General features: G+C 42.2%; 1 protein-coding gene across 1 annotated transcript in view; it reads right to left on the bottom strand.

The window, feature by feature from the left end:
* The window catches only part of FAT4 (FAT atypical cadherin 4), a 268,723-nt gene that overhangs the window by 121,748 nt on the left and 124,277 nt on the right, over positions 1 to 22,698 (bottom strand). The window contains exon 2 of the mRNA XM_010008976.1: positions 17,513 to 22,693. Within this exon, the coding sequence (XP_010007278.1) occupies positions 17,513 to 22,693 (5,181 nt within the window). The remainder of the gene's footprint in view (positions 1 to 17,512; positions 22,694 to 22,698) is intronic.

The following is a 22,698-nucleotide window of genomic DNA, read 5'->3' as shown; positions in this document are numbered from 1 at the left end:
TCCCTAGGGAACATGATCTGATAGATCATCCCATTTTCTAACACCCTGACCACCTCTCTCCAGCTCTCCTGTGTGAGGCTCTGTATACTCTGCAAGAGGCAGTGGGTGTTTATCTACCTCCCCTACCAGGGTGCTCAATAACAAAGTGCCCTCTGTACCCAGGAAAAATCACTTTTCAGTTGGCCAAGTGCTCAACCCCAGTGACTGCTGAAGCCCTGGCTGTGGAAAACCTTGACTTCTCCCACAGAGCCCTGGGATCCAGCTGCATTCCTTCATCCCTCTCATTCCTGGATCCCCTTATCCACCAAGACAGGTCTGCATTTGAAATGAGGGAGCAGTTCCACTACTAACTAAATCTTTAGATAACTTTCTTATTTTTTGGCAGGCTTGTTGCAAGACACAGTTAAAACCTGACTACAATACCATTTTTGGCTTCAAAATATGAGTTAATAAACATAGAAGTTATCTTTTTAAAAACAAACGTGTTTTTGTTTGTTAAAGAGAAATATAAGCCTCTAATGAAAAAATAAATAAGGACAGATAACAGAATTTTATAGAAAAAAATATATTAAGTCTCAGGACAGAGAAGACTCTAAAGAAAATGAGGTTATTCTGTGGCTCTAGGTATATCAAGAACATAGTATGGTGGTCCTTCTCATTGAGAGCAAAGTCCAGTCTTACACAGGTAACCCCCCGCACCCAAAACAGGCACACAAGAAAGGAACCAGGTCCTAGAAGATGCTCCCACCCTCCAAGCCTATTGAAAGCTTTGATAGTAAAGTCCAAGGCAGGACACTTCCAGAAAATATAGCCACTGTCTCATTAAAAATTAATACAAACCAGCCTGAAGCAGAATTTATGTTGCTCAAAAGAAAGTAAATCCTCAAGATGAGAGACCACCAGACCATCACACCACCCTGTCATCATCCCACCAATGTTTTAGAAAGCCAAGGGAGAAAGACAAAACCTATCAGCCTGTAACACAAACACTCAACAGTATATGTTAGGCTTGAAGTTGTAAATTTTCCTGATTACAGTATTCATATGGCTGTAAGATACCTAACTCCAGCATCTGTTAAGATAACAGTAAATTTCAAATGTTTAGGTGGGCACAAGCTGGCACTTATGAAACTACCACTGGTTGAATTTAATAACTTAAAGAGAAAATTACTTTCAGAGGACTCATTACACAAGAACATTGAGCTGGAAGATACTGACAGGCATTGACTGTGTAAACCCACAATGCCATATTTATAAAGTAGTTTAACAAAGGGTATATCTTCCAAAATAAACTAAATCATATTGAAATTACCCCCCTGTAACTTTCACATCAGTCTATACGTAACATCTGTTAAATGGATTCAAGAGTACCACAATGCTACATAAACTTCTGTATTTAAAAGATGTATTTTAAAAAAATAGTTACATCCTACTATTCTTTCTCACATGACTGAGGAGGGAGGGAGGAAGAGGAAAAAAAAATTACAGCAATTTACAAATCACTATCAGCTAACACAAGGAAAACTCTTCTTCAAAAGAGCACATTTTCCAAAAAGTAAACCAGGGGTCTTAAGACAGGTTAAGACCAGAGAAATGCAACCAGTGTCACTGAACAGGAACAAAAACCGGTGCCCCACAAATCACCACATCTCCAAAAGCTTCACATCTATTACATACATTGGGGCTGCTCCTCTTTAATCCAATTCATACAAGATTGATCGACCCTCTGACTGTCCCATCCCCTCCTGAGTGCACCTCTACTCTGCAGGCTCCCACATGTAAAGGAGGCATTCTTAAACAACATGGAAGATTTGTGTGATGTAAAAGCAAACAATCTCCTAAAGCACCGCAGAAGCTCAGCTGTTGTCTCACTACCCCATTAGATGAAAATAAAATCCCAATTTAGAGAGACAAATAAGATAAATGTTTCAATATAACAGATCTCAAGAACACATTTTACAAAAGTACATGCCAAAATTTTATGTTAGTCTAGTTTGAAAATGTACTTTCAGAGTTGAATTTGAACCAGGCAAAAGAAATACTGACTATTATGTAGGCTTCATTCAAGGGGTACTTAATGACACGTTTCAGCATACTACAACCATTGCTGGCAGTCACCAACTATACAGTTAGAAATGGAATGTGGTGACCTTTGACAATGCTGTTAGACAAGGTGCCTTACCATTCCTGTATTTATAGAACACACTTCTCTTTTTCCCAGATAATACCAATGAAAAAATTCACATGTTCACAGAGGACATCTTGAGACACTACTTTTCACAAGGCATTAAGAAACATCAAGCTAGAGCAATGTAATTTTGCTTAGAATTGGTAATAACTTCCCAAACTCCTGGTTTCAAATTCCAGTGTTGCAACACATGTGAAAACAAGTGTTGGTAAATTGTTCAATATAGGTGTTACTTCATCTGCAACAGTAGTGAATGACAGCTTTTTCTCTCCATAAAACACCAAATGACTTGGAGCATCCATTATTATATTCAGATCTTGACAGCTATCACATGGAAATTAATGTTTCTGCCTATATATAGTCTATAGTGAAATATTCAGCTGTGTTTCTATTGTCCACAACAACAACAACTCCAACTGCCTCATTTCTACATTCTTTTATAAGCATTTTATATGCTCAGTGGGGGGACATAAAAAGACCTTGGTTAATCATTAAGCTTTTTCTGTCTAGAAGCAAGCCATGCTGACTGTCCCAATTAATCAATGTCTGTGGGAGTCGCAAAGGAAATCCAATGCACCATTTCTCTTTCAGAATCCTTTATTCTAAACTCCAGATTTTTGGTTTTTAAGTGAAGAAATGCACAGACAGCTAGGTATTTGTCACAATCACATTAAAATATATTTTGGAGTGGTAGTGACAGTATCTTTCTGCCTACTAAAAGCAATCCTCTTTTCAATACAACTTGGTCAAATTAAAATTTAAAAAAACTTCATAAACTGAATTTCTTCTAAAGAAGAGATTGTTTAACATGGTTCAACGTTTGTGAGCCACTGAATACCCAATCTACTTCATACTCTTCCATCTGCTGGTGAACTTGGGGTCTCAGCACCAACCTCAAGCATTTGCCAGTCACTAGTCCCAATATAAACTGAAATTTGCATCTACTATGGGATTCACTACCCAAATTTAGTCAAATCTCAAATACAGTGGCTTACTTCAATCAAGGCGTGCAGGTCCCACCATGGCCACTTTGGGAGGGCAAGTCTCCTACCCCACAGTAGAGTGGCACATTCACCATAGTGATTGCATCTGAAGGACAGCCTCAGAGATGTGTTGCCCCTTCACTGAGGACATACTGAAAACCTCAACAAGAGGCTTATTAGTCTTACAAAGCTAAAGTGGAATGCTTTGAATTCAGCCATAAGTGCTAAATGCACCTAGAGAGCCAAATGAAGACATACCTCAATTGTAACATGATAGTCCCCACACTAAGCAAATACTGAGAAAGAAAACCTTCAGGGGTTAAGAACTTGCAGGTGACTCCAAAACTCACCATCACTTCAACTGAAAGGACTGCTGGTCCTGACAGCAGTAAAAGAGGAAAATGTCTCCAGTCAAACTGCTTTTGGTGAAGTCCCCCCCTTAGTTCATACTTAAAGACTTTCCAAGGATTTCCCATTTTAGTGAGCAGCCTATTTTATATTACACAGGAAATATTCTATTTTCCTGTAAATGAGGAGGTGACCTACAAGAAGTCTTGGTTCTACCAGACAGTAAATTCTGTTAGCCTTCCACTAGTAATGCTTCTGGTCTCCAAGAAGAATGAAGACAACAGAATTTTGTATTTAGGTCTTTATGCATGCACACACAAGTTTCTCAAGAGCTACATTATCTATATCTACATCTTCCAGTCATAAAGAATCATTATTTAAAATAATATTTCCTGGTAATAACAATCTTTTTATTAAGATAAAACCTGGTGGGTATATCAATACAACACTTTTAGTGCTGGCATTTTTTTTTTTTTTACTCCTGTTCTTTGCTTCTCCTAAGTGCAAGCAGCTAGCTGTTAGTAGCTGGTGTATGTACAATTTTTAGGCTGTTTACATGCCCCCACCAAACTACTTTAGATGCCCTCTCCTTTCTCTTTACCAGCCTACATAAGCATCAAGTCCCTTCTCCCTGACTTTTGTCAGATAAAGCAGTTACTTTTTGTCTTTTTAAAACTACACCATAACAGAAAGCACTCTAAACTAATATTGGATAGAGTTCCCCTTTAGCATTAAATTATATGAACATTGAGCAGTGTGTATGTTCACAAATCAATTTCTAGAATTTAACTAACTTCAACAGAGGCTCCTACAAAACTGTTCTCCATTAAGTTGTCCTGTAGCCCACTTCACACTATGATTTATCACTAGTTCTTTTCCTTGGAGTACTGTGCTAATAGCATTGCCTTATATTCCTCTTCACAGAGCTACATCCATGTAAAGTGACTAATCATAGACTGCATAATATCTTTATTTCCTTGGCAAAGATAAGTTTTCACTAACATTTAGTATTTACCCTGTGTCACTTCTAGTATGGATTTTAGTTTGCACACATTGATCTTTCTTATTTACGCAGGGCCTCATTTTATGCTTGGCTATAACAATGTAAATGAAGAGTAATTAAATAAAACGTAGTTACAGTGATGGAAAATTAGCATAACTCAAAAGCCAGTCCACTGTTAGTAATAATTTTTATAAGTTCCAGATTCTCATGCTCATATGTCCCTTATAGAGCCAGAGCTGTAACAACAATTATATTTTTCCAGGAAAAAAGTAGCATTTTCCTACTCACAAAGGTATAGTAGTAGCCACAATTAATAATCATAATATTATGTTGTATTTCTAGAAGAGATTGCTTGCACATGCAAGACCTCAAGGCATCAAAAAAGCACATTTGTTTTTATAGCACTGAATCTCAGAACAAAACTCTCTCCCTCCATCAGTTTTGGGTAGCTTTGCTGCACCAAAAAACAACAGAATTGCAATGTCTGTTTTAAAAACACGTACATATGGAGTGATTAAGGAAGGAGAGAATAAGCATTTAGAATGCAATAGACCAAATTAACCCTGTTTTGGATGAAGTTTGCTCTCAGTTCTATACAGTGTGCCATTCAGAACATGGCTTTGCAACTAGACTTTAATATATTCATTTCTATGAAAAACAACTGCAATACCTCAACTTAATGAATGCAAATTGAAAAATATATTCAAAATTAAATTCATTTGCCCTAGCATGAAGTCTCAAGTACCATTTTTCTTTCATGCTCACCAGCAAGAGCATCCTGCCATTTTCCAGCTGTCATGAGCCCGAGAACATTTACTGCCACCATTTAAATAAGAATCTTTTTAAGGCCTTCTAATGAAATTGTCCATTTCAGACTTTGCTTTAAGTAGATGGAGGAAAAAAAGGTCTTGCTTCTACTCCCTTATCCTGAGCCCTGCCCTGATGGATGGTGTTGTTCATGGATGTAACAGATCAGACAGACTTGGAACAACCACTATGTCTGGTGACAAGGATTTATTTCTGCAAGCAACTTTAAAGTTTAGACATACAACTTTTATATAGTGATAGCAAGGTAATTTCTTCAACAATAAATAACATGCTAAAAAGAACTGGACTTTGCTCAGATTAAGAGTCTGTAGGACTTGCCCTTTCCTTACATGTCCCTGTCCTGCAGTGGCTTTGGCTTCCTCCTCTGCCAAACTGCAGACAGAATTAGTCACTACCTCCACAGAGGACATTATTCATACGTGTGTGTACATAGAGATGTTTAGAAAAACACATACCAAAAAAATTGGGAATAAAGAAATAGTCATGGTAATAATCAGAGGAACAAGAAGACACAAAGGGGCCACATAAGAGGAGAGTTGGCATTGAGGTTGGTTATGAGTGCAGGCTGTCACAGGCTTGTAAGGCTGCTCAAGTCCAGTTTTTAGGAGCTACTTCCAGCAATGATGGGGATTTTTTCTATTAGCAGATAAGAAGCAAAGGTCAGACAACATGACATAAATCCCCGAGGACACATTATTGTTCATTTGTTACAGAAACCTAAAAGGAGGGCTTAGCTCCAGCCTCTGGCATCCTACCGAGCCAGGGTATTGAATTTACACAGCTCCTTTCCTACACTGTAAAATGTATTAAAATAAACATATTCATGCAATCATCTTCCTCCCCTCCTACCCCTCTCTCACACACAAACTCAAAACAGTACTGAGCAGAAAAAAAACCCCAAACAATAAGAGACACCTTTATCAACCTCAGCCATCTGTGTTCCTTTAGTCTGATCCAAGTATTTTGGCAGGCATGTGCACAGCTTGCTCCTACCCAATATCATCCTGCCCTGCAAGGAAAAGTCCACTCCCACTTCCTCCCCTCTCCACCAGTGCATGGGTCAAGCAGCGTTCTCAGTCTGTCGACTGCAGGACTTGAAATAACAAGGTGTCGGTGCTTATGTTTAATTAATTACAACCTCAACACAATCACTTAACCTTGTTCTGAGTAACTGCAACTCCACTTGGTAACAGAGCAGAAGGGAATCAACCAGTGATAAAAACCTGCACAACTTTCAGTGCTGACCACAGGAATTATTTGGAGTTTAAGCAATTATATGCAAAAAAGCAAAACAAAACAAGCTGACAACCTCAGAAGTCAGAACTACAGGAATTATGAGTTCTCTTAGAGAGAAAACAGTGGAAAGAAAACCTCTACTTCACATAAGATGAGCACTGCCATAAATTAGTTTCCAGACAATCTGACATGATGCTACTGTAGTTAAAATCTGGATTTTCATTAATTTGTTGAATGAAATTGTAAAGGTTCAAATTATGTTATCAAAGCAGACAGGCATAAAAACTTTATTAGGCAACTTTCAAAAGGAACAGAATCATGCTTAGAAAAAAAATAATAAATTAAGTCACACAAACAAAAATGCAGGTCTCCAAAGAATAAAAGTGCAATAAACTCCTGAGCTTGCCTTCTGTTTTTAAACAGTCTTGTAATTGGAACGTCTTCATTTTTCAGACAGCGTGACATTATGATGGATTAAAAAGATTTGGTGTATCGAAAAGAATAAAGAATGCGGAATGGGGAAAAGCACCAGGAAACCTGAAGTGTAATAGGATAGAAGAAAACCCCTATGAAAAATTCAAGATTTAAGCACACAGGCTACAGATCTGTACCATAACTCAGGCAATCTTATTTATTCCTCTGAACCAGTTCAGCAGAATTCTCTTAATTTATCAAAAATTATCCAAAAAGGAGCTGACATGGAAAGTCCTCAACTCAGTTTTCTCTCCAGCTCTCTGAGGAACAATTTATCTCCTAGTACACTCCAAGGAAAGCACATTCACATATTTCCCCATTCACAGTGCCTGTGGCAAACCCACACCCTAGCTTAGAAAAAGTAATACTTAAGATGTTATTTTGATATACATATATGCCCCATGATGTGAAGTTGTTTTTTCCCCTCTCCAGCTCTCTCTCACCCTGCCTCAGGGTAATACACATTAGATTCTTGTTTTCATAGCAAATTGCTGAATTCATTTCAGCACTAGCTAGTGTTGGATGCTATTTAAATTAGTTTGGTGCAAACAGGAAATAAATCCTGAGCACAGCTTAAAAAGAAGACTATAGATTTTGGTAGGTGAAACATCATATAAACATTCTCAGAATTAATAATCTTCTCCTGGGTTATATTTCAAGAAACGTTGCAGCTACCAAAAATAAAACTTTTGCCCAAAAGCCCAAAGAGGACATGATAGGATACACTTGCTGAGAATTGTCAGTTAATATTTTACTCATCTATATTCTGGACAAAAACATCTTGGAAAGTCTTCAAAAGCATCAAAACTGAATATACCTCCAAAAGGAATCCGTAAAGGAAAAACTTCAGTGATTTTATAGCTGGAACTAACACTCAGTAGGATAACTGACTGGGTGAAAAGTTGCCTTTTGTTCATTCTTTGCTTCACAGCAGATGCTAAACTCAAATCCCAGCAATATCAGAGTAGAGCTATGAACCAGCCCCGAGCAGTTCCAGTGCCTGGCAGGAAGCCATGGGCAGGGTTGCAGACCCTGCTTCCCAAGGGTAGGACGTGCACATGGGCATCACAGAGCCGGGTCCAGCTCCTCTCTCCAGGAGAGGACTGCAATGAATCACAAAGCTATGATGGAGACCTCCAAAAGCAGTCACTCCCATAGTACAGCTCATAAATCCACTCCTCCGTCCCGTCAGCGACAGTGCCTGTTGTGCTCTGTACTAATAAGTTGCCCCATAAAAGATAAATCCAACTAAAGGCCTGGAAATGAGTCAAAAGTAACTTGTAAGACACAAAGTGTCCAGCTCATCAGTTTTATTTCATTCTGTATGAATAATGCTGATAAGTAGGTAGACACAAGGCACAGTATAAAACCCCAGGTCTCAGGGGAGGCACTTGACCTCTTGCCGTGCTGCAGCAGAAACCCAGAATACACCTACCAATGTCTATCCTTGAAACAGCAGCTTAAGTGTTCTCCTATGACCTTATATTTATTAAAAATAAACCCAAACCATAAGAATTCAGGTTACTGGGAACATACTGCAGCACAGTGCCACACTGAACACCACACAACAACTGTGCTCTGCACCTCCATCACCATCTTGTACCACAGGTACTGTGATATAGAAGAAGCAAGTACATCCTTCTTATTTCCCTCCTAAATCTCCTAATAATGTACAAAAGGAGTCACACTGTCACATTCCTCTCACCTTTCACACACTATTTTGATCATAATGGCAATTTGGGGCTTGACTGTTGCTGGTAGGTACCTGATGAGAACAAAAAGAGTCCAGGCAGATGCTGTAGAGAAAACCAGTGTTTATTGACCCAGTTTAGTTGCTTTCCAAGCACATCCACTGAGTGGCTGAAGAGAGAATTATTCTGACATTTGCATGCATATTTAGAAGAGCATAGCTAGCCAGGATGCTGGAAAATATGGATACACAAAATCAAGAAAGTTACAATTTTGTGTTAATTCTGGTGATGCTTCACACAGTGGCCATATGGCATATTTCAAAGCTATTCCTATTTGTTCCACTCAAAGATTTGTGAGAAATTATTTTTTTTTTTTACATTTCAGCTTTATTAGAGAATCCAGATCAACTTCATGGGGCTCTTAGGAGTGACCCTCCCTCACATGGCCATTGCAGGGAATCCAGATTTGGCCAGGGGATGCCACCTCCCGGCCACAGGGTAGAGAGGGAGTGAAGGGGATGCACTGCAAGAAGATGCTCTTCCCCAATAGAAGAAACCTCCAAAGCTCCTTCCTGTCAGTCCAAACCTCAGAGGCTGCTAATGTTTTCACCACGAGCACACCTTTCTGTCTGCAGAGCTGGATGTCTGGATGCCTCTGTTAAAACCTTTACACACTAATTGAAGATCACCATGTCAACGCAAGCAACAGCCTATTAGCAGTGTGTGTGTGTGTGTGTGTGTGTGTGTGTGTGTGTGAAGACTCTGCAGAATATTAAATGCTGAGGCAAATGCCTGTTTTCATTACTTTTTTCATAGCTGTTGGCACATAAATCACCACTTCATAATAGGTTCTTAGAAATTCTTTTGCATTAACTAATGCGACTGTAAGTATTTTTACAGTGCAATCACAGCAATCAATTTCCATCTGTTCTACTGTCCTTTGGATATGTTATTGCTTCGAGGAAGTAAACAAAAATAGATCACTACAAAAACAAACCTGGGTGATGGTCTAGACTAAGGGTCTAATTAAAAATAAGATTTATTGGAACAGAGAGAAACATCATAGTAAAACAAAGACAGTTTCTCTAACATATCTGGTATTATTCTTGGCAAAGTGAAGTCAGGCTATAAATTTACTGAAACAAATCAGTATGATGTACCATACTGATCTGGCATCACTTTTCCCAACCATGAGGGGAGTGAAGGGGATGCACTGCAAGAAGATGCTCTTCCCCAATAGAAGAAACCTCCAAAGCTCCTTCCTGTCAGTCCAAACCTCAGAGGCTGCTAATGTTTTCACCACGAGCACACCTTTCTGTCTGCAGAGCTGGATGTCTGGATGCCTCTGTTAAAACCTTTACACACTAATTGAAGATCACCATGTCAACGCAAGCAACAGCCTATTAGCAGTGTGTGTGTGTGTGTGTGTGTGTGTGTGTGTGTGTGTGTGTGTGAAGACTCTGCAGAATATTAAATGCTGAGGCAAATGCCTGTTTTCATTACTTTTTTCATAGCTGTTGGCACATAAATCACCACTTCATAATAGGTTCTTAGAAATTCTTTTGCATTAACTAATGCGACTGTAACTATTTTTACAGTGCAATCACAGCAATCAATTTCCATCTGTTCTACTGTCCTTTGGATATGTTATTGCTTCGAGGAAGTAAACAAAAATAGATCACTACAAAAACAAACCTGGGTGATGGTCTAGACTAAGGGTCTAATTAAAAATAAGATTTATTGGAACAGAGAGAAACATCATAGTAAAACAAAGACAGTTTCTCTAACATATCTGGTATTATTCTTGGCAAAGTGAAGTCAGGCTATAAATTTACTGAAACAAATCAGTATGATGTACCATACTGATCTGGCATCACTTTTCCCAACCATGAGGATATGTTAGGAAAACACTTTGTTTTACTTCAATTTTAGTCACCATAAATTTCTTCTATAATTAGACCCTGAGAGTATGGGGGGCTTGTCTACAGGATTTGCACAGAGACAATTACATGGGTAAGAAACCGTACTGATTTAACAGTAATGCCATTCCCTAGTCTAGACACAGTTGAACTATACCAGCCATGCTTAACGGTGGCTTTAATACAAACTAAGCAGGCACTTTGTTATTGGAGGGGTGAGCAGTGGCCCTTGGAGTGGTGGTTCAGCATCCAACCTCTGAAAAGACTCAGAAGAGACCATGAAAACATCTGGGGCCTCCTTCCATCAGTCAAACGGGTATGAACATCCTCTGATGAAACAGTCTCAACATTCAAGATATGCACAGGAAACAGAAGATGACAATAGCAAAGATTTCAGGAGCCAACAACAACATAGCCTTACCTCAGCAAAGCCAGTGTAGAGAGCTGGAGACACCAATGGGGCAGGCAGGCTTTGGTGACCAACTTCTGCAGTTCTACTAAACTAGCAGACACCAATTGCTTCACTCACACTAAAACGTGGAAAGAAACCTGCACTCCAGCAGCTCTGGGGAGTATCAGTTTACATGGAAAAGGACTCACTTATTAGCATCCACAGAACCCAAGAATCATTTAGAGATTTGTATGAAGAATTTAACACTTAGCAAAAATAAGCACATTAAATTTTTCCTCTGGTTTTTGGCTATTATTTCTAATGTTTGCATTAGAGACACATGAAAAATAATATTTTCCATAATAAAGAATGTTGTTTTTAAAGCCTAGTGATTTTTAACAAAAATTATGAAGTGACCTCACATGCAAAAATGCCCAAAGGCTGTTAAAATAGCAAAGAAATGAGAAATTCTAGATATTAAGAAAACTCTATAAGGCAGTATCATGAAAGAAATTAGAGGATGAAAAGAGGGACAACTTGGAATTGAAACTCACAAATCTGTTTGGAGCAGTTTTCAACATCAGGCACATCCATCTCCCACTCTAGCTCAAGGAAAGCTTAGAGATCTCTGTTCAGATCAGTGCAAATGACAGCAATAACTTTAATTATGGGTTTCTCAGAATCAGCAATATCAGCACTAGGAAGAAAAAAATACTTGGCTTTTGGAACAAGCCAGATTTGTATTGTTTACTCAAATGTTTTCTAAGCAGTTTCCTTTGTCAAGCTACAATTAATGTGACATGTATCATTAAAGAATAAAACAATTTATAAATAGTATGAATACAAGGAGTACCCCATTGTTCTGTTTTGTACTGGTAAATAAGAGACATGCCAGATAAGATCTCTCTGAAGCATGTTTCAAATTCTCTTACTAAATTTAAAACTCTCCACCATTGGCCAGCTTGGTTAGAAAAGTAACACCTTCAATGTTTTGTCCCCCTGCCAATCCACCCCTTTCCTTCTCTTAAAGGGAGGCTCAGTCCAGCTCCCCATCCCTAAAGGGACTCCTAGGCCAAACAGCACAAAGGACACATCCATCCTGCTCCGATGGCTTGGGCGGCCTCTCCTGCAAGGTGTTCTGTCACTCTTGCCCTCTGGCTTTCTCAGACTCTGCACCAGATACGTGCAATGGAGAAGACAGGTTTTGAGGACTTCCATTTCTCTCCTAGGTCCGACAAGGACCCTTGAGGAGCAGGAGTGACACAGCTTGCTAAGCCATAGGATATCGGCTGGGCTGAGCCACAAAGCTCCACATAAAGTAGCTACATCATGGGATCGTGGTTTTCTGGTCCCGGCTGCAGTCCTCAAGAAGTCAAGTTGAAACATCCTAGGATTTTCTTTCCAGGAGAAGAGGGCCATTCAGTCTGCCTGTCTTCATTGATTTCCAGATCTTTACTATGCCAGCAGTAGGCATTACCTAAAATGCCTATATCTTGCCTAATTAAAAACTTTTTTTGCTAGACTATGAATTTGGGAGATAAAAGTCTTCCCAACAGTGCCAGTCATGAAATGTAGCACAAGAAGCAATTACAAAAGTACAAATACATAGGAAAACTCAGGTGTCTCATGTTTCCCTGTCTGAAAATGAAGACAATCACCCCTCTTTTGAGAGCATGTTACCACTCACAGGTATAAAGTGCTACTAGCTAGCATCATTGATCTGCCTCTCCAAGTATTTCCATTTTAAAATCAATACAATCACTTACATCTTTCATTTAAAGCTTATACACTTTCCCCATTTATACCCTTTCCCCACCCCCTTCCTTGGGAACTATGGACCTATTTAAAGTACATGGAAAGATGATTAACTAAACAAGTAACTCACCTCCCAGACTGTTACACTCATTTCTCATACATGATGTACATGTTATTAGCACCACTAGCAAACCCACTGCTCCTTTCCAGACAGCTGTCCACTGAAGGGTTAAACATGCAAACTAGAGATCCCATCTAATTCCATTTAATCCCCAGTAGCACAGCACAGAAGATGAGGTATTGTCCCTGGATTCCCATAATTACTGCCAGCCTAGAAACAGGGCACAGCATACGACCACCCAAAATATCCCACAGCACATGATCATTGTTTTTGGGAGGCAGGATTGAATATGTCACATGGTTTTCAAGCAATGCAAATATGCATTAGGCATTCTATATTCCAAATAAAATAATGATGGTGAAACTCTAAGTCCTGCCTGAAGAGGTTAAAAGAGAATTTATGTTGGAGAGGCAAAAGAAAGGAGCTAAGCAATTGCTGAGCCTTTTTTTTTCAGCAGAAACAAATATAAAGGTATAAACTGGCAAAGTGAAGGACTCCCTTCAGGACACCTGTATCATTTTTTTTCTTACCCAAGAAGCACAGTGCAACCCCTAATGATTAATACAAGAGGGGAAAAACTAAGACTGATTACAGAACACATTCATGTAATGGCAGATCACCTGGTTTGTCACTGTAGACTACATAGAAATAGGCTAAAAGTCCAAAATAATACTTAAAAAAACATTCAAATTCAATAATAACTACTCAAAATTACACCACTTAGCTGTAAAATACAATGGAACAAGCACTTGGGTTTTCTTTGCAAATCTCCAAGAATTTGGTAGTTTGAGCTCTACCTCATGATTTGCACTTTTCTGACACCTCTCCCCACTTTTCTCTCCATATTGCATTAACAAGCATAGAAACATAGACAAATATAAAACCTTGAGCTAAAAAAAAATAATCTGTAAACTGTAACTAAACTGTTCTTTATTTTCTAAACTCTTTGCTGTTGCGTAACTGAAAATACAATGTAATCCTTCAGTTACAAGGCATAGCAGCTGTTTTGGGTTCAGAAGGGAGTTCGCCCCAGCCCTGCTATTGCATATTCCCTTCAACTCCTCTCTTCAGAAAGGGCTAGCACACAACCTTGGTAGCCATGCAATCAGTGGATCTATAGTCTGATCCTACAGGGCAAACCCCCAGAGACGGATGAGTAAGAAAAAAAAAGTGAAAAAAAAACAGTAGAGCTTAGTAACAGAATTAGGAAAAAAAAAAAAAAAAAAGAAATATCTATGGGAATTTTTACTCAGAGAAAGGAAAAATTATGGCTATAAGGTGGGGAACGATAGTTATGGCATATAGCCTGGAAGTGCTCAGCCTTTCTCCAAACACCACTGAAACCTGTGTGATTTTTTTCAGAAAAAAAAAAAAAGAGAAAAAAAAAAAATAGAGCTTAGAAAAAAAATTAGAAAAAAAAAAAAAAAAAAAAAGAAAAAAAAATCACACCACCTTCCAAGGACATGGATTGATTCACTTACAGAGCAAGTGGTTTCATGCAAGCCTGCTCTTCTTTTATACTGCCTGCTGGCTAAACAAAGCCTGCTCACTGTTCCAAAGCTGTAACTATCTCTGTTTCACACCAGGTATCTGCCACCCAAAACCACTCCTAAAGTCTACATCAGACAAAGGATCTGTTAACTTCCTTGCTGCTGCTGCTCTCTTCATCAATCTCAGCCAGGGAGTTTAACACCGGGTGCCTCCGAATGCTCAGTGATTCACTCACATGCCACCGTGCGATTAAGTTGATGTCTGGCAGCAGGGCAGAAGGCTCAGCAGGCAGTGAACAAGAATGCAGGAGTTGTTAAGCATATCCCATTAGTGTTTTTTCCCTTTTCTTTAACCAGATTCAGAAACAAAACCCAGCAAAGAGTATCTTTATAAGGAAGAAAACAAAATAAATACACAACACACAAGCTTTTTTCCCCCTCCACAAAAAAACCCCCAAACAAAACAGAAAATAAACAAGACTCATATTCACATAGCTTATTTCCTCAGAAAACTGTCAGATACAGTGGTACCAAATACCAGACCCATTAGGTTTTGTCTGCACACCTGTATCAATGATTTACAACTTACTTCTCATAAGGAAATCTACAATCAGCCAGTCTTCATCATGCCATGTATATACCAAAAGAAGTTAAAGACATTATGAGCAAAAGAACACCAAACTTTTGTGGCTTTATATGTTCTACAGGTTGTTGTACATTCATTGTCCCTCATCACTGTTCTGCTTATACCAACACTCCAAAGCATCACCTTAAAAACCAGGACTGGATTAAAATTAATGCTTCTGAATTACACAGTTGATGCCCAGAGTTTAGTATCAGTGTGGTTTAGGGTGGGCTTCCAAAGATAAGAAAGTACTTTGATGTACTGGCTGCTGTCAGTTTTTATGAAAGAAGTTGGCAGTAAACTAAGACTATCATGTGTGCTCTCAATACATCAAACTCCTACCCAGTGAATAAAAATGAACATCCAAAAGCAACACGGAAAAAAGCTGCATTGCTTATTCAGCACCCACAGTCAGCTTGTACAAAGAATTTTACTGTAGTAGTTCTTGTTCAAATGTAGGACAGCAAAAGCCACTCCAGATAAATTCAATCAGTCCAGGGAGAGACTGCATGTGGTTATATTTTTAAAGTCGATTGCTGACTGTCATTTGTCTTTCCAAAGAAGTACAGTAAGCTAATTACATTTGAGAGAAGCAGCGTTTTAGAAGCTATAAAGATGCAACCAGTAATATGAAATCCTAGGTCGTAGCTATTGCTTTCTATGTTCTTTACAAAATAAAACATTTGCTTTTGATTGCAGGAGTGGTTTGTGCTCAACAGTGTAAAATCTGGTTAAAGTTTTAAGGGTTGTTCTCTTCCCTGCTCACCAAATATTCATATTAAATACTTTTACAACATGCAACTTATTGCAACCTTAGGGTCACCTCTGAGTCCTCCTCCAATCAAGAAACATGTGGGCAAACTCAGGGTTGCAGGATTGTAATCCAAACACCCACTGACAAAGGCTTAACCCTCAACACACCTGTCTGCAGGGACAAAAACAACATAAGAAAGGAAAAAAAATTACAAAGGCTTAATCTTTTATGAATTACTAGGATAGTTACAAATACCCATATAATAGGAATCTTCCCATGAGAACAGCATGCATTATCTAAAGCAGCAGCACTACTACAACAGGGCATATTCCAGTACACTACTGCACTTCAAAGCATGATCATCAACAGCACATAGAACACACATCAAGGTGAGCTCTCTCTTTACATGTTAAGAAGTCTTGAGTTCAAGCAGAGCTCCAACTGCCTGTCTTACTCTGGCAGCATCAGCTGTTGCCAGTATGGGAGGGTGAGGTTTCATACCTCTGCAGATCACGTTTAAACTACAGTGAAACAACAAAAATGCGGCAATAATGAGTAAAAGCTACAGGTGCCAAGTAAGAATTAGAAATACCACATCTGTTTAAGTCAAAAAGAAAACCACCAAACCACCACAGTATCCTTGGCGGCTCAAAACTAAGACATAATTCCCAAGAGGAAATAAAGCTAGGAGTAACACTTGAGATACACAGGGCTATGCAATCTTGAGGTAACGTGCTCAGCTGGAGAGGGAAGTGGCTGAACCCACTACACTCCATCACCATCCTCTGCTGGTTGAGCCACTCAGTGGTGCCAGCCCCAAACTTCCAGGAGCTGCAGGTTCAATGGCTCACAGTGAAATCCAAAAAATGGTGATACTTAAACCCACAGAAGACAGCAAGAATGGTGTAAAAGATCAGCTGTGTGGCTCCCTTACCAGACAGAGCAAATAAAACATTTCTACTTCTCACCTGATGTTTCAAACCTGTTTTCCACCCTTTGCTCCTCCATCTAGTCATGCAGAGAACACAAGGACCCTTCAGTCAACACCAAGACTAATAGCTTTGTGATAAGGAAAGCTGCCAGCTAAAATGTTACACTTTTACCATCTGTCACAGAAACAAGACCACTTTTGTACTCATCAGCAAGGGTGAAGAAGCAAGATGGGACATGGATGAGGAAACCCATCTGAGGTACTGAACCATGCAGGGCTGCCAAGCATTTCTAATACTTGAGGCACCAAATGAGACATTTGGAGAGCGATCCTCTGCAGGCCAGTTCTCAGATAAATACTGACAAGATGACTACAGTGAAAGCAGTTCAGTTATAAGTCATACAGGAATGGAAATACTTAAAATAATTAAGGATTGCTAAAATGAGAAGGCATGCAAAGCTCCAAAATGCCTGTGATTAAAGCTTTTAGCACCTCAAGTATTTAGTACTTAAGATTTATTTGACCAACATTGTGCCTACAGTAGTCAAGTTTAAGCACTATTCCCAAGCCTCTCTCAAATTTCTAGGGAGCCAGCTTTGAGGAAACCAGTTTGAAATATGCTAATGGAAAAGTTATCTTCAACCAACGAATCAGCAGACCCAGCCTCCAGGTCCTCTGCTGTGCACTACCACCTGTAAAAAAAGCTAACAACAAATAGACAAAATGGCTCATTTAGAAAGCAAACAGGCAAACAGCTACTGAACAACAGCTTTACCTCTGCTCGCTGCGTGAAGGGCAACACAGACGACTTCTCAATGGCGTAAACATCCACCAAGTAGAGACGGGCTCCTTGCTCCCTGTCCAAAATGGCAGCAGTCTGGATGACACCCGTATGGCGTCCAATGGTGAAGAGGCGCCCAAGACTCTTGTCCTCGCACCGGACGGACACGATGTAATATTCCACCTGAGCTTCAGAGCCTCGCGGACTTGCCGCTTCGATAGAGATCACGTTTGTCCCGATAGGCTCACCTTCTTTTAAGATGGTAATGTATTTTGGCTGAGTGAAGACAGGCCCATCCAGCCCTTGCAGAATTATAGTCATCTCGGTGGTGGATTTTCTCCTTTCCGGGCCAAGATCCGTGGCAGAAACTATGAGATTGTATATGAGCTGAGAAGGCACCAAAGCTGACGCTACTCTCAGGTCTCCACTATAGCGATCCACGATGAAGGTTTCGGTATCTCCATTGACTATTTCGTACTCCACTTCTCCGTTGGCGCCCTCGTCAGGATCTGCAGCAATGATTGTGGTTAGGATCGAACCGATCACAACCGAGGGGTCGGCTGCGAGAGCGTTTTGCGATACGAACACGGGAACATTGTCATTTTGATCCGTTACCAGAATGGTCACATTCTTCAAAGCAAATCGCCTGGTCTCCACAGGAACAGCCTGATCAGTGGCTTTGACTGTTAACTCAAAGAGATTAGCAAACTCACGATCTATTTCAGCATTGGTAAATATTGTCCCTCTCACTTCATCTATACGGAAATGATTACCCCTTGGCATCTGCTGAATGATTGCATACATTAACTGCCCATTAATATCTGCATCTGGATCCCGAGCAGTCACAGAAATGACAGAGCTACCAACAGGAATGTTCTCAACAATAGATTTAAAGATGTCCCCTGGAGGAAAATTAGGAGGGTTGTCATTAAAGTCCCTAACATGTATTACCACTGACATTGTAGATGACCGTGGTGGCCTTCCTTGGTCTTTTGCTGTGATATTTAGCTTATACAGAGATTGGGTCTCAAAGTCCAGTTTCTTTGCAAGAAATATACTACCTGTGTTGGGACTGATGCTAAAGGTCCCATGATTGTTTGTCCCTGTAATGCTATAGTGGAGGTCAGCATTGTCACCTGAATCAGAATCAGTGGCAGTGACAGATGACACAAGTTCACCGACTCTCATGTTTTCTAAGACATCCACTAACAAGGTGGATTTAGGGAAGGAAGGGCTGTTGTCATTTTCATCCAATACATCAATGCTCAACATGCAAGTGGAACTTAGGGAAACTGCTCCCGAGTCTACTGCTTGGATGACAAGCGAATACGACGCAGTAGCTTCATGATCTAGTTTGCCTACTAAGGTCACTTGGCCTGTGCTGCTCTCAATTGCAAACTGCTTTTCCTCATTTCCCTTGATTACAGAGTAGTGGATTAATCCATTAACCCCTTCATCAACATCTGAGGCAGAAACTCTCAGAACCTGTGTCAGATTTGCTGCCAACTCCGATATGGTAGCCTGGTAGAGATCTTTCAAAAATTTGGGGGCATTATCGTTGATGTCTTTCATGTAGATTTGTACAGTTGCCTGATCCTTTAGAGGCTTTGGCAACCCCTGATCTGTTGCTATTACCGTGAGACTAAATACTGCAGCTCCCCTTTGTCTCATAAGAGCTTCTCTGTCAAACTGATGAGTGCTTCTTATTTCCCCCGTTACTGTGTTCAGCTCAAAATCTGGCTGCATATGCTCAAATGAGTACCTGATTTCACCATTTGGCCCAAAGTCTTTATCTACAGCATTTATTTTACCTACAAATGATCCACCTCTCTGTTCCTCTTCAAAATAAAAGACATAATTGGTACTGTTGAACAGGGGCCTGTTATCATTTACATCCTCCAGAATTACAGTAACATTCACAGTAGCATTTAGTGGTTCTACTGCTCTATCAGAGGCAACAACCAGTAAAACATATCTCTCTTGAAGTTCACGGTCCAGTTCACTCTTTATATACAGCTGACCATCTGGGAAGATGCCAAAGGCATCCCCAATATTTCCTTCAATTATACTATAAGCTATTTCACCATTCACTCCTGAGTCTTTGTCAGAAGCCTGCACCTTAAAGAACCTGGAATTCACAGGCTCTGACTCCAAAATAGTAATTTCATAGGAAAGCTGGTCAAATACAGGTGGGTTATCATTTACATCATGGACAGAGACAGTCAGGATAAAGTTGGAGGAGAGCTGTGGCACCCCCATATCCGAGGCTAGGATTTCAACCTGGTAAGACCCAGCATTAATGTCAAGTTGCCCTATTAAACTGATGGCACCTGTTTGTTCGTTGATGGCAAATAAGCCCTTTGGGTTTTGCTTAAGGCTGTAAAGGACCATGCCATTAACACCTTCATCAGGATCAAGAGCTTTGGCCTGGAATATGGTATGCCCAGCTTTCCAGTTTTCAACCACATTTACACTTTCCACTGCATGAATAAAGTGTGGGGAATTGTCATTTAAATCTTTGACAGTTATATTGACCATAGCATCTCCAGTTATTGCCCCACCACTAGCAACCACCTTCAGCTGGTAAAATGCCTGCTCCTCCCTGTCAATAATACTGGCTGTGGTGATAAGCCCGGTCATTCTGTTGATGGAAAACACACCCCTTTGGTCACCTGTTGTGATAAGGTAACTGATGTTGGTGTTGAGGTCCATGGTGGAAGCAAAAACAGTACCTACATGGTAACCTAGGGCAACATTTTCAAAGACCACAAAACTGTACATGCTCTGGCTGAAAACAGGTGGATTGTCCTGGGTGTCCAAGACAGTGATGGTGACAATGGCTTGGTTCTGCGACTGAAGATGGCCACCATCAGTGGCCACAATCTGCAGCTGGTAAGCAGTTTTCTCCTCCCTGTCAAGGGCTATTTTGGTTGTGATGACCCCTGTCTGGCCATGGACCTGAAACCTGGAGGTGTCTCCAGCTGAGATACTGTACTTAACAGTCCCATTAGGTCCCAGATCCGGGTCTGTGGCAGACACTGTGGTTACATAGGTTCCAGCTGGCTCATTCTCTTGGATATGGGCAAAATACTGAACAGGGTAAAACACAGGGCTATTGTCATTCACATCCAGGAGACTCACATTAACACGGGCTATGGAGGAGAGGGGAGGGGAGCCTAAATCAGTGGCCAGGACCTGCAAGGAGAAGTGAGCCTGCTCCTCCCGGTCCAGCTGCGAGATGGTGCTGAGCTTGCCCGACACAGGATCCAAGCGAAAGATCCGTCGAGGGGTCATGGAGGAGGGGCCAGCAGCTGCCAGCACCGGCTCAGCCTCCTGCAGGGAGAAGCGAACAGTCCCATTGTCGCCCAGGTCCCCATCTGTGGCACTCAGGACAAGCAGCTCAGTTCCTGACGGGGAGTTTTCAGCCAGGGACACCTCATAGCCGTCAGGCTGACTGAAGTGAGGTTTGTTGTCATTGACATCCAGGATGGTCACCACCAGCTGTGCATAGGAGAACTTGGGCTGCACCCCCTGGTCACGGGCACTGATGTTGAGCACCACCTGGGAAGCAGTCTCCCTGTCCAGCCCACTAGAGATGGATGTGCCCACAGCGTGCCCGGTGGTGCCACCCTCAGGACACGCCGTGGTGACCAGCCCGCTGTGCTCGCTGATGCGGAACCACCCAAGCTCATTGCCCGAGACAATGCTGTACTTGAGGTTGGCATTGAGGCCCGAGTCGCGGTCTGTGGCACTCAGGCCCCGCACGTAGCTGCCCAAGGGCACCTCCTCACTGATATTCACCCTGTAGACCGACTGCCCGAAGACAGGGGGGTGGTCGTTAATGTCATTCACAAAGATCACCAGACTGGCTACTGATGAGCGGCTCACGGGAGCTGCCACCACCCCATCGTGGGAGAGGGAAGTGGGGGAGCCCGGGGCTGGCGGCGGGGCCCCATAGTTATCAGCCACTGCCACAGTGAGGTTATAGGCCGGGATGCGCTCCCGGTCCAAGGCGGCCGCTACCTTTATAAGGCTGAGGTTGGGTACCTTGCTGCTGTGCACCTCGAAGTGCCGCTGCTCGTTCCCCGCCAGGATGGACACAGAGATGTTCCCGTTGGCCGCAGGGGAGTCGGCATCGCTCACCGTCAGCAGGGCCACCACCGTGCCGGGGGCTGCGTTCTCGTCCACGGAGGCGAAGCGGGAGGTGGCCGGGAAATAGCGGAACTTCACGCGGGGCTCGTTGTCGTTGACGTCGAGCAGGTGGATGAGGGCCTCGGCCCGGCCGCTCAGTGCCGGCACCCCGCGGTCCACGGCCTGCACCGTCAGCGAGTACTGCTGCCGCACCTCGTAGTCCAGGCGCTCCCGGATGCGGATCACCCCGCTCTCGGGGTCCACCTCAAAGGGGAGGCTGCCAGCCCCCTCCCCGCCACCACCACCATCACCTCCTTCCAGGCGGTAGCGGATGTCGGCATTGGTGCCCTCGTCAGCATCGGCTGCAGCCACCTGGAGAACGCTGGCCCCGACAGGTGCATCCTCAGGCACTCGTGCCTGGTAAAGAGTCTGGCTGAAGATGGGTGGGTTGTCATTGATGTCCTGGACGGTGACGTTGACCTGAAGGTACCCTCGCAGACGGGGCTCGCCCTTGTCCTCCACCTGCACCAACAGCTGGTAGGTGGGGGTGGCCTCCCGGTCCAGGCCACCCCTGGAAACCAGGTGCAAGAAAGCTCCTTCACCGCTGGGGTTGAGGGTGATGTTGAGCCGGAAACGTCCCTCCTCGTTGCCGGCCACGATGCGGTAGGAGCTGTGGTCCACGCCGTTAGTGCCGCTGTCCGCGTCCGTGGCCGTGTCCAGGATGAGCTGGCGCCCGCTGCCCATGTCCTCCTTGAACGTCACCACGATGGAGGGGTCAGGGAAGACCGGCGCGTTGTCGTTCAGGTCGAGCACCAGGACCCGCACCTCGCTGGGGTAGGTGGGCTGGCTGGACAGCACCACCAGGTCCACCACGTCGCTGGCCAAGCTCTCGCGGTCGATGGTGGCCCGGGTGTGCAGGGCACCCGACGTCGCGTTGATGGCGAAGAGGGCGTGGTGCTCGCTCAGGCGGTAGGTGAAGCCGGGCCGGGTGGCGATGGTGCCCACCCAGGTGCCCGCCGGCTGCTCCTCCAGCACCTGGAAGACCTGCC

This window comes from Chaetura pelagica, unplaced genomic scaffold (assembly GCF_000747805.2).
Source record: "Chaetura pelagica isolate M959 unplaced genomic scaffold, ChaPel_1.0 scaffold221, whole genome shotgun sequence".
NCBI classification, from domain to species: domain Eukaryota; kingdom Metazoa; phylum Chordata; class Aves; order Apodiformes; family Apodidae; genus Chaetura; species Chaetura pelagica.
This window is presented reverse-complemented; position numbering and strand designations above follow the sequence as displayed.